A 12,348-nucleotide genomic window follows, 5' to 3' on the forward strand; every position below is an offset into this window, starting at 1 on the left:
TTAGAAAGAATGGATAAAGATCACAAGCATACTGAATTCTGATGCTCATTTTTACAAAGTTTAGGAAATTCAAAATTATACTCATGTCTCACTGGTATTTGTTTATTTATATGACTATTTTTCACCATCAAAAATCTCACTTTTGAATGACTGAGTTTAAGAAGTTGAAGATGTTATGGGGGGAATTTTATGCTAACATGGGGGAAAATGTGCCCCTTATGGGAAAATGATAATGAGTGATCTCTGGAAGAATGACAGGTTTTATCCATACTAGAGCTATGCAATAAATATCAGATAAATTCACAAGCAAGAAGGAGATTCTATGAGAAAGTTATGGCTTGCAATGATTTTACAGTTTTAAGAACTAAATAATAAGCTAATATCTTCATCCTGTGATAGATGAGAGGCTGATATTTAAAAGAAGAGTCAACACATTTTCAGTCATTAAGGATAAGTAAAATTTACTGCTTGGAAATAGAAAATTCAGGTTTACATGATTTTTCTTTTAAATTTATTTTTAATTGGAAGATAATGGCTTCACAATATTGTATTGGCTTCTGCCATACAACAATGTAAACCCACCCTAAGTATATATACATGTCCTCCCTCTTGAACCTCTTTCCCACCTCCCACCCCATCCCACTTCTCTAGGTTGTCATAGAGTACTGCTGTGAGCTCCCTGTGTTAAACAGCAACTTCTCATTAGCAACCAGTCAGCAACCTTTCCAATGCTATTACCTATAGACTCCTTGACCACACATTTTTCCTTCTTTCCAATGGCCCACATAATGGTCTTCTTTGTTCAGTGCTTTGTTTGGGATTCTATATTCTCCGTATCTGCCAAGGAAAATAAAAACATTTTAAGATGCATATATGACATACTCACTTTTGGTATGAATATGTTGGTAAATGTAACAGGAACAGAGAAAAGATTTACCTAGAAGAGTAAATGGGTTATTGGTTTACGTGGTTTTCTATTACCTAAGCTATCTGGCAAGTATTAGAGGAATGGGATATCAACATCATTACAGAGTAATTAGGTGTTTTATCCCAAGTCCAATGAAAAACAGGAAATCTGTGTCCTAGGCCTATTTTTGCACCTAATCAGCTGCATCAGCTTGGGTAAGTCTAGGTACCCAGCTCCCTCATCTGTGTAATAAGGCAGGTAAATCAAGAGTATCTCAAGTCTCTTCTCATTCTGAAATTCTATGAAATAGAGATTAAAAGACATCAAAATTATATAAAATTAATTATAAAAATTATAAAAAAATATAAAATTAATTATATTATCACACACACAAAAATCACCTATCCAATTTATATAATAATCTTTTTATATAGTAAAATAAATTAGTTCTCTAACATGAAACAAAACACTTCATTGCCATACATTTATCATGTAAATACATTTATAGTGTTAGAAAACTTGACTTGTTTATATAAAAATAACATCATCTGAATATCATTAAGATAAATACAATTTAGAAGATTTCCCCTTCAACAGATCACAGAAATTAAAGATGAATTAAAATTACTGAAGGGAAAACTTCCTTTGTGTAAAGGGGGCACTTGATCTCAACAGTCTCAACATCAACATTACCCAAGGTTCTCAGTCCTTACAACTGAGAAATGGATAGAAAAAACAGTCCTATGTCAACAGATAGAAGCTGTGTAATTTAAGGTCATCAGCTGTCAAAGCAAATGATTCATTCTAGGTAAAACAAGGCTGCAGCCTGGATTCCTAGCTCTCTTCATGTTCATACCTGTACATAAGTCCTAATCCATTTCCAAAAACATAAAACAAAATTCTACTGTCTTAAAAATAACTGTGAGCACAAAATAATGCACTTTAAGACACTTATGTTCACAATGTCCTTACCCATCTTCCAAGCCATTCCTGAACATGCCAGAATACATCTTTCCATCTGGCCACTTCAAAACCCCTCTGGAAATGCATAAGCAAAGAATGATACATGTCAGTTAAAGTTTCCGATAATCAGTACTTTTTCAGTAGTTAGACTACCATCCTGACTCCAGACATGTATCAAATCATGAACATGCTAACCTGCCATGAGGCTTCCCTGAAAGCCAGCGTCCATCATAGGTTGCGTCCTTTAGGCGAGGATCCTTGTAGAAAGTGTATTTGGCACTGCGTGAAATTGGTGGTTCCTGCCTCTGAATACTGCTGCCACTTCCATAAGGTGGAAGATCAGACATCCCCCTCAAAGCCTGATCCACAGCTTGGCTTATAGCCCGGAGCCACTTTGTCTAAGAGCAAAAAGTACATGCCAGTAAGCTTAAGGCAACAACTCATCAAGCATTGCTTTAAATCTTGATAGCTTTCCTTACTGTGGAAATTTCATCTGACTCCTAACACTCTCTTTATTAAGTAATACTGACTGGCTCTTAAAATTGATTGCTTTATGTTTAAAATTCATTGCAAGCAAGAACAATTTGTATTTCTTCCTCACTACCATAAAAGACAGAAACAGTCAGGCCAAAGATGGAAAGAAAATACCATAAGACTAACCTTTTCCTGGGGTGTTGATGAAATGAGAGTGAACTGCTCCTCGGGTGTAGTTATCTTTAGGCCATTCCTAAAATGTGCACAAGAATAAAGGCCAGTAGGTAAAACAACCTGTTATTATAACATCAATCCTCAAACATGAAAAGCAACTTGTTTATTTCAAGAGGATGAGAAGTCAATCAGATGTAAATGCAGTCTTGCCCTGGGTTTGGGTCCCATAGTGGGGAAAGGACACAGTTTCTTTGCTCTGGGTTAAACAATGGGGATGTAAGCAGTGGAGAAGCCCTTCCAACACTCATCATGTTGGCTCTTCATGATCTTCCCGCTAGGCCACTTACTATCTATGTGTTGGGATGGTGAGCACTCTTGTACACAACAGCGAGGCTTCTTGAGCTTTTATTTGTCTAAGGAAGCAACCTGGGTAAGTAACACAAGAAGGGAATGTGGTAGGGGGACACTTACACACCACCAGCTTCTTCAGAAAGTGGCTCAGCCCACAGTGTGGCCAAAGGGAAAACATGGTGTGTGGAGAACTGAAACAAAGAATATGGAGACACGTCTGAGAAGGCCGATGTGGGCCCTGAAGTTGCTGCTGCAGAACCCCTTTCAAGTGGTTAAGTCCACCTCAGCCACATCCCCATAACACAGCCAACCCCAGTGGTCTCGCCATGTTTGCAGCTATGGACCCCTTCACATGGCTGACACTCATTTTCAATTTGGAAACTAAAACAGCTCCTGGAAGTCTAGCCTGTGCCACCAAGCAAACTAAACATTCTCTTTCACTCAAGTGTTTCAGTAAAATCACAACAGTTTATAAAATAAACTGATGGTACGATTAATTAAATACTCATAGTACTGCCCCTTCCATGGCCTCTTTTGAGGTGAGGAATCTAACCTACCTGGGCATGGACTAGGGCATCATTAAAGAGAATGAACCAGTTCACAGAAAACCTCCCAGCGTGCTGCAGGGACAGGGCCCGGTTGCTGCTCTCACACAGCAGCCGACGCTCGGGCTTCCGCAAGGAATCCTGGGATTGAAAACAAATACAAAATCAAAGTATCAAAATTATTTTATGCAAAGAGAAAAAGAAAAAAAAATACAAATTACATTTAGGAGAATTTGTTGGTCATAGCTTAGCTTGGTGTTAATAAACTTAAATTCAGATGGGATCCAAACATTTCATAAAAGCAGAGCTCAAAGGAAAATAAAAAAGACAGGAAAGTGGCTCAGTTGGTAAATCTGCCTGCTATGCAGGAAACCCAAGTTCAATTCCAGGGTCAGGAAGATCCCCTAGAGAAGGAAATGGCAACCTACTCCAGTACCCTTGCCTGGAGAATTTCACAGACAGAGGAGCCAGGTAAGCTACAGTCATGGGATTGCAGAGTTGGACATGACTGTGCTACTAACTTTCATTTTCTGGAACAAACAAAAGAAGAGACATATTCAGAAAAGATTCCCAGAGATGAGGGAAGGTGCTGATTCTCAGAACCCCCATGGCTGTGGCCCTTAGATCACCCTTAGAAAAGGGGTCACTATAGCACCATTACCGTAAACAAGTGAGGGGTCAAGAAAATTATGGCAGCTATTACAGCTATGCCTGCTGTCTGTGGGGTAAGACCATTGGCATAGTTTACCGTCATTTTTCCAGGAAAGGTCTTCCAGAAACTCAGTGTGTATTCTGCTTCCTTCCTTTTCCTGCCGAGATGGAGAGCAAGTGACTCATAACAAGAGCTGGAATCCTGCAGCTTCTGGTATTCTGGAGATGTCTAGAGGCCAATAATTAAGAGGGGGGGGTAACGGATATATAACAATAGTCCAGAATTTGTAGACTCATTGTGGTTTAAATAGGTAGTAATAAATTTAGGGAAGGAAGCCAGCCTAAGAAAAGACATGGTACACTATAGGGAACTGAGAAAAAAGAAGACTGTCTCCAGAAAATTCTACCACATACAGTTACACATGTATCACATACAGGTACATATGGAATAGGTGAAGAACTCAAGAGGGAAAAGAAACAAACACTGGCAGTTATCAGTAAGGAGAAAAGCAGAGAACTCAGGATAGGAGAGGAATTATCAATGGTTTTGGTCTCAGGATCCCTCTATTTTGCTTCTGTGGGCTATATCTCTTGATATTTACCATATCGGAAAATAAAGTTTAAAAAATTTTAAATCTTTATTAATTCAAATATAACAATTTTTAATGAAAATTAAAATTTTCAAAACAAAAAATGTTTCATATTAGAAGCAGCACTGTTCCACATTTTTTTAAATCTCTTTATTATGTGAGTTAAAAGATAATGGCCGGATTTTCATATCTGACACTGCATTTAATCTGTTGAGACTGTTTAGTTCAAACAAATGAAGAAAATCTTGCTTTATACAGTTGGAAATACAGCTGAAATTAGATCAGTTTGGGGTAACACCAAAACCAGACAAAAGAAAAGACCTACAAGACCACAATAGGATCAAATATAAAAAGACCACATAAATTCCTAGATCATTCTGAAGACAATATCTGTCCTAAATGAGGACCCCAAGATATAAAAAATTCTAAACTATAAGAAACCCTAGAATCATTATGGTTTCTCTAGAGCCCTTCAGAATGGAAACTAAAACAACACATTTCAGCACAAGTTCAAAAATGACTATCTTAGGACCGGCTTTAATATACACTCATATCCTAGAATGATGCTAATTATCTAGGACTCCACCTAACTAAGTTTATACAGAAAGTGATCTAGTTAACATTTGAGAAAATCCTATAACACTGCTGATTTTTCACAGCATATGTCAAAGTGACCCAAATACCTGGCATTAAGTCTACCATGAATCCAGGCCAGGTGCTAACGCCACACGGCCTTAGAAGGTGTGTCATTATAGGCAGGGTTTTAAACAGCTCTGTTTAACTTGTAACTTGTACTCAGTATGTACTCAAAGTTGGACAACTACTGAATGAGTAGCAAAACTGGGTCTCAGCTTTAGACTGACATAAAATGAATAAAATTAATCTTGTCAAGGCCCTGAAAGAAAATTGAATCCATAGCAAAGAACACAAGATAAACCTACAGTCATACTTTCTTCTTTCATTTCCCTGAAGAAAAATAAATTTAGTGGAGTTCCAGATCTTGGGGTAGAATAATTCAAACAAAAAACTATGATCCTTGGCGTCCCAAGTGTCCACAAGAGATACATATGTGAGCTTACCACTTCAAAACAAGTAGCAAGTTTTAGCAAAACTTTTGCATAACTATGAAGCCGTCTGATTGGCAAGAAAAACAGAGTATTCAAAATTTCCATCAACTGGGTGTTTTCCTCATCCACTTCTGATAAATCTTGCAACAGTTCCTGGTTTTTATTTAGGAAATCACTGAAGGTAGAGACAAAAAGGGATTCAGTTAATCATTTTGATATTGACAATATGCATGATATAAATAGAAGTATTTCACCACCTACTACTTTCTTCAAAATGTACATTTTTAGGTGCTATGAGAGAAAGTAACAGATGATTAATACAATGAAATAAACATGATATAATTAAAACAATTTCCCTGCCTATAAATATGGGATTTTTGAGTATGAAAAGTAGTAAATGGTAGCAACAGTAACACTGTAATAGATATGGTGCATCACAGCCTTGTGCCTAAAGTTCTAGGAAATCAATCATACATCCCACAGTTACAGGGAATAACTGGAGACAAGCTGACACAGTTACCTGTTAATTTCCAAGTAGGAAGTCACAGCAATAAATGGAAAAACCAACTGTTCTAAACACTTGTGCTAAACACAAATACTGGAAGAAAAACAAAGTTCTTTGCTCTAACAAAATTGGCATGGAATACTAAATACTGCTAATTTCTTTTTTTTCAATTTGTGATCATCTAATAAGCGTTTATTACAAAGGCGTATTAAAAGGTGGCCAGTACTACAATTAACAGCGAATAGTAAAGCAAATTGTATGTGTGGATTTTAATGCTGAGATCACTGAAAAAACATTTCAAACTGAAACTAATATTTACTTTTTATATTCAATTATGAAGTTAAGTCACTCAGTCGTGTCCAACTTTTTGCGACCCCACGGACTATATATAGTCCATGGAATTCTCCAGGCCAGAATACTTGAGTGGGTAGCCTTTCCTTTCTCCAGGGGATCTTCGCAACCCAGGGATCAAACCCAGGTCTCCTGCATTGCAGGCAGATTCTTTACCAGCTGAGCCACAAGAGAAGCCCATGTGTGTGCTCAGTTGCTCAGTCGTTTCCAACTCTTTGTGGCCCCATGGGCTGTAACCCGCCAGGCTCCTCTGTCCATGGAATTTTCCAGGCAAGAATACTAGAGCGGGTTGCCATTTCCTATTCCAGGGGATCTTCCCGATCCCGAGATCAAACCCACATCTTCTGAGTCTTCTGTATTGGCAGGAGGACTTTTTTTTATCACTAGCGGCTTCCCAGGCGGCTTCCCAGGTGGCGCTAGTGATAAAAAAATCCTCCTGCCAATATTGTAGACTCAAAGATGTAGGTTTGATCTGGGGATCAGGAAGATCCCCTGGAATAGGAAATGGCAACCCGCTCTAGTATTCTTGCCTGGAAAATTCCATGGACAGAGGACCCTGGCGGGTTACAGCCCATGGGGCCACAAAGAGTTGGAAACGACTGAGCAACTGAGCACACACAATATAAGTTCATGATTAAAATTTTACTGCAAATTTTAAGGCTGGTCAGTAACCATTGAGATTATCCACACCACACTAAAACACTTAAAAGATCTGTAAAGAAGTAAGAGGGCTTCCTTTGTGGCTCAGCTGGTAAACAATCTGCCTGCAATGCAGAAGACCTGGGTTCGATTCCTGGGTTGGGAAGATCCACTGGAGAAGGGAAAGGCAGCTCAGACGGTAAAGCGTCTGCCTACAATGCGGGAGGCCTGGGTTCGATCCCTGAGTTGGGAAGATCCCCTGGAGAAGGAAATGGCAACCCACTCCACTACCCTTGCCTGGAAAATCTCATGGACAGAGGAGACTGGTAGGCTACAGTCCATGGGGTCACAAAGAGTCGGACACGACTGAGTGACTTCACTTTCACCCACTCCAATATTCTGGCCTGGAGAATTGCATGGACTGTATAGTCCATGAGTTGGTGGAACAGAATAATAATCATTATCTGCCACTTAATGAACAATAATTATGTGCCAAGTACTGCCCTCACTGCTTTGTAAGCACGATACTATAACTTTTAGCTACAAGGCTTCAAAAACAAAACAATGTCACACAAGGCTATAAAACAAAAATGAGTAATTTTAGAATCCCTTAGAGAACTATGGAATAAAGAGATGTTTAACTCAGAAATTATAAAACATTATCTTGGAAAGATGGAAAAATATGTAATAATTTCCAGGAACCCGTAAGTTCAATGGCACAAACTGGACTGCTATACAATGTAATTAAGAGATCTTGGAGAGTGTGCTGCAGGGAACATGGCCCAGATTTTTGTTTATATTTGGCTTGTTGGATGGTCCTACTTACTCCTCCATGTTCTGCTGGGGAAACTCTCTTAACCTTACATAAGTATTCTGCTTTGACCAGCTCCTGAGAGATGGAGGTGGTACATGCTGAACACATAATCCCTCTGTCCACATTTCTGCTGGATGCCCAGTACTGGACCAAGAATATTCCAACTCTCGTGAACCTTATTATTTTTCTGAACTCACTGAAGTACTTGCCTATAAATCTTCCCAAAAGGAGCCCTAGTATGCGCTCAGAAAACCTGAACTACTCTGTTTAGCATATTTTCTCTTGGGAGTCTTTAATCCAATAGTGGCAATATTGCTCTTTCTTTATACGGTTAGGTTTGTACTTGTCACCCAAAAAATAAATACATTAAAGGTAGAAACAACCCAAGTGTCCGTCAACAGATGAATAGACAATCAAAATGTGGTATATTCCTAAAATGGAATATTATTCAGACACACAATGAGATGAAATTTTGATATATGGTATCACATGGATGGACTTTGAAAAATCATGCTTAAGGAGATAAGCCAGACACAGAAAGACAACTACTGTATGATTCCACTTATGTGAGGTACCTAGAGCAGGGAAATTGAGAAAGACAGGAAATAGAATAGAGGTTACCAGGGGCTGGTGGAGGAGGGGAAGTCATTTTTAATGGGTACAGAATTTTTGTTGGGGATGATAAAAAGTTTGGTGTGTAGACAGTGGCTTGTACAACACGTGAATGTACCTGATGCCACAGAAATTGTACCCTTAGGAATGGTTAAAATGATAAATATTATGTATATTTTACTACAATATTAAAAAAAAAAAAAAAACCTTTATGAAGATCAAACTACCAGGCTAGTCTGAGGTGAATGTCTAAGTGATAAACCAGCTGAGTGAGGAAAACGTGGGCAGGGTCACTACCTGCCTGTGGGCCCACTAGTATGTTCTAGAGATTCTCAAATGGTTCTTTTTAAATGAATATCTTAAAATTCTGATCTTGTAAACAGAAGTATAAAAAGAAGTTATTACTGCCTTTAACTATGTAAAACCATGGGATTCATGGACCATCACTTCGGAAAGGCTGCCCAAATCCAAATTTAACATCTGCTGCCATAGCTCAGAGTCACCCAGAGTTCATTAATTGCTTTCTACCCATCCAGGCTCTAGCAAGAGGCTTTCACTTACGTTATTGTGAACTCAACTCTTAAATACTAGCTCTTCCTAGGCACTCAAAAACACAGGCTGCTATAAAACATGTTCTTTGGTTGTTAGAATAACTGGAAACTATGCATTTGCTTACATGGCAGGTTTAGCAAGAAGCTGGAATCCTCCCATAACCAGGAAATTTGTAATAGATGTGCAATACCTTGAGCAAAAAAGAAAACACACAGATATTAGTGTAAAAGTAAATTTGCTCTTCAGAGTTTTGAACAAGCATCTGGAATAAACACTTCTTGGTATCTCATGAGTGAGTTTCACTTCAGAACTTTGTGATGTTAATAATCATGAACTACGTAGGGCATATTATGTGATCATCACAACAATCAGGAGTAAAAGGCCATTTTCGTAAAGATGTTAATAGGAATTTTTAAAAAAACACTTTAAGCTGTGCAGAAGATGCTAGAAGTATCTTTATTAGGTATGTTTTACTTTGGTAATTTAACCAATGTGAGAAAATACGATTTAAGTTATTGGATTTTAAAAAAATTTTCTCTAATCTTCACTTTAAGTCTTCCAATTAAGTCTTCAGAAATAAACAATAGGGAAGGTAAGAATATATGTTTAAAAGAGCTTAAGCGAAAAAGTGTTAGAAAGTGTTGGTAAAGTACTGATCTACAGTTAGAGGAAGTCGTGACATACTGCTTCGCACCACGTACATTTCTTCCACACTCCTGGGCCGGCAAATAAAATCAACTGACTTTGACAAAGACGACAAATTCCTGCTAAAAACACCCCAAGGTACTGAACACTTAAAAATAGTTACAATGGTAAATTTTATGTGTATTTTACCACAATTATAAATAATTTTTAAAATTCATACACAAATCAAGTTTTTTACCTGCCCAGTATATAGGAATACATTTTAAAAACCCAAGGAATCAAAATAAAAGCATTTCCAAGCATAAGTCCTAAAGTATTACAGCAGAAAAAGAGAAATACACATGAGATCTATACAAGTCAAAACAAAAAATTTATACCAATAAAAGCTGAAACCTTCACACATACAAAAATCTAGTTTAAAAAAGTAAATTCATATCAAATTATGCTACTTTTTATGTCCGAAAGAAGATGAGTTAAAAGACTCTAACAAGGGTAATTCCTCCCAGACAACAGCCAACAGCTTCAAATATACTCAGTTTTGCTTAGAACTAAAATCACATAATCCATCTGCACATTTATGCCTAAGTCTGTAAGGAAATACACTAAGATTATTAACAATGGCTGTTTCTGATAGTAGGATTATGAGTGACTTTAAAATCAATATTTCAGATCAATAGCATAACCTAATACATATTAAAGTACCACTTAAATTATGCCTCACATCACAATGCCAAAATGAAAATGAAAAAGGCAAAAGAAAAAGTGAGAAATACTGACTATTTCAAATACACTTGGGATATTTTACTTGAAAAACATGAAAAGAACCTTGGATCACTATCCTAGGTTTTATTACAATAAGATCTTTATTTTTAAACCCTCCTTTACACAACAGTGAAAAGCAGGCATTGGAAGAGCTCCATATTTACAATCATTAGTTGATCTTAAAATAATCTGTTTACTTATTTCTTCAAATTTTAGTATAATTTATTTAAGTACAAAATTGTTCTCTAAAGAGCCATCTTTATTATAGTACATTTTGTAAATTAAGAATACTATCATTCTGCTAGAATGCAGAAGGAAATTTGAGAATGCATTATTTCTTTTTAAAATTTTCCCCTCTTAGAGCAAACTAAAATTGTAGTGACATGGAGCTATATAGTTGTCTTAAGATTAAAGCACTGCTTTGCAATTTCTATTACCTTATAGAACTCTCCCTAATCTAGTCTCTTCTGATTAAGGAGCTGTTCTCCTTGGCAGAATAACCCTGCAGAGACTGAACATGACACGGGACTGGATACTTGCTCTGTATAACTATCCAAGAAGAGACTTGCATGCTTCAGGATGACCAAACTCCTGGCTTCCTTTATCCCCTGAAGGAAGCTGCTCAGTGAGGTTCCATGCTGACCAATTAGGTAACACAGCTTGCTGAATCGGCTTGCCACTTCCTGCAACAGCTGGACTGTATTTGCAGTGCCCAGATTTTCTGGAACAAAACGATGATGATGATGACATAACCTAAAGACTCATTATATAAATACTTTCTTATGATCAAGATTATGAATTTTCCTTTACTAAAAATTCTTAACATGTTGAAATGGACTCTCAACTATGGAACCCAAATAATTTATGGAACCCAAATAATCACAGTGGTTAAAATGCAGAGATCAGTGTCCAGTCATTTCAAGAACTTGTTAAAAACACATTCATGGGACCCCTATAGATTCTGACTCAGCAGCCAGAGTTTAGACACCAGGATGGATATTTTTTTAAAGCACTTTCCAGGTAATTCCGAAGACCAGCCAATATTTGATAACCACTGTGCAAATCCAACTCTCTTCTCATCTTGAAGTCATCTAAGGCCAAGGGAAAGGAAGTGAAATATCTACCTTTACACAACTGGTTAGTAACAGCCAGGAATTAAACTCACTTCTATAGCTATACCTTTGTCAACATTTCCCACTTTTACACTGACTTCAGCTCTGCTTGCCCCCTGGATAAGCCCTGTCCTTCCATGCAAAGAAAAAGATTCCAAAAAGATTGCCTTTGATCAGGATTAAGACTAAGTCTAAGACTGATTTAGACTGCCTCGGTTACTCTTAACTTTATAAAGGACATCAGGAGATTACTACTTTTTCCCAGTCCAAAATACCCAATTTGTAGGACTTCTAAGAAGTAAGGCTGATGAGCAGACCACATGAAACCAATATAGAAATCAGGAATCAGAACAGGAAAAGAGTAGGTTTCACTTTCTTTTCAGAGCAATCCAGGAAGCCTCCAGCTTGGACTGCTTCCTATCTCTTGCCAAAGTTCTAGGAAGCTGGGCCCACCCACTGGAGGAGTATTTATAGAACAGGAACTCTACAACATTTAAAAAAGCAAAACATGTTAAAAACAAAAACAAATGCTGACTGTCTCCAGCTTATATAGGGACTGAATTCAGAAAGACTGTAAGTTAGTTGTTTGAAAAATAGATGTTTTCCCATTAAAAACAATGGACTGACCTACACA

The 12,348-nt window shown here is 37.5% G+C and overlaps 1 protein-coding gene across 5 annotated transcripts in view; it reads right to left on the minus strand.

The window, feature by feature from the left end:
• The window catches only part of ALS2 (alsin Rho guanine nucleotide exchange factor ALS2), a 60,922-nt gene that overhangs the window by 15,854 nt on the left and 32,720 nt on the right, over nt 1–12,348 (minus strand). For all 5 annotated transcript variants that reach the window (XM_002685510.7, XM_005202686.5, XM_005202685.5 and 2 more), the window contains 10 exons: nt 11,143–11,323; nt 9,320–9,385; nt 5,735–5,897; nt 4,163–4,294; nt 3,427–3,555; nt 2,990–3,060; nt 2,531–2,597; nt 2,066–2,268; nt 1,880–1,945; nt 739–837 (listed from right to left, as the gene is read on the minus strand). In XM_002685510.7, the coding sequence (XP_002685556.1) occupies nt 739–837; nt 1,880–1,945; nt 2,066–2,268; nt 2,531–2,597; nt 2,990–3,060; nt 3,427–3,555; nt 4,163–4,294; nt 5,735–5,897; nt 9,320–9,385; nt 11,143–11,323 (1,177 nt within the window). The remainder of the gene's footprint in view (nt 1–738; nt 838–1,879; nt 1,946–2,065; nt 2,269–2,530; nt 2,598–2,989; nt 3,061–3,426; nt 3,556–4,162; nt 4,295–5,734; nt 5,898–9,319; nt 9,386–11,142; nt 11,324–12,348) is intronic.

Source organism: Bos taurus, chromosome 2, assembly GCF_002263795.3.
Source record: "Bos taurus isolate L1 Dominette 01449 registration number 42190680 breed Hereford chromosome 2, ARS-UCD2.0, whole genome shotgun sequence".
Lineage (NCBI taxonomy): Eukaryota > Metazoa > Chordata > Mammalia > Artiodactyla > Bovidae > Bos > Bos taurus.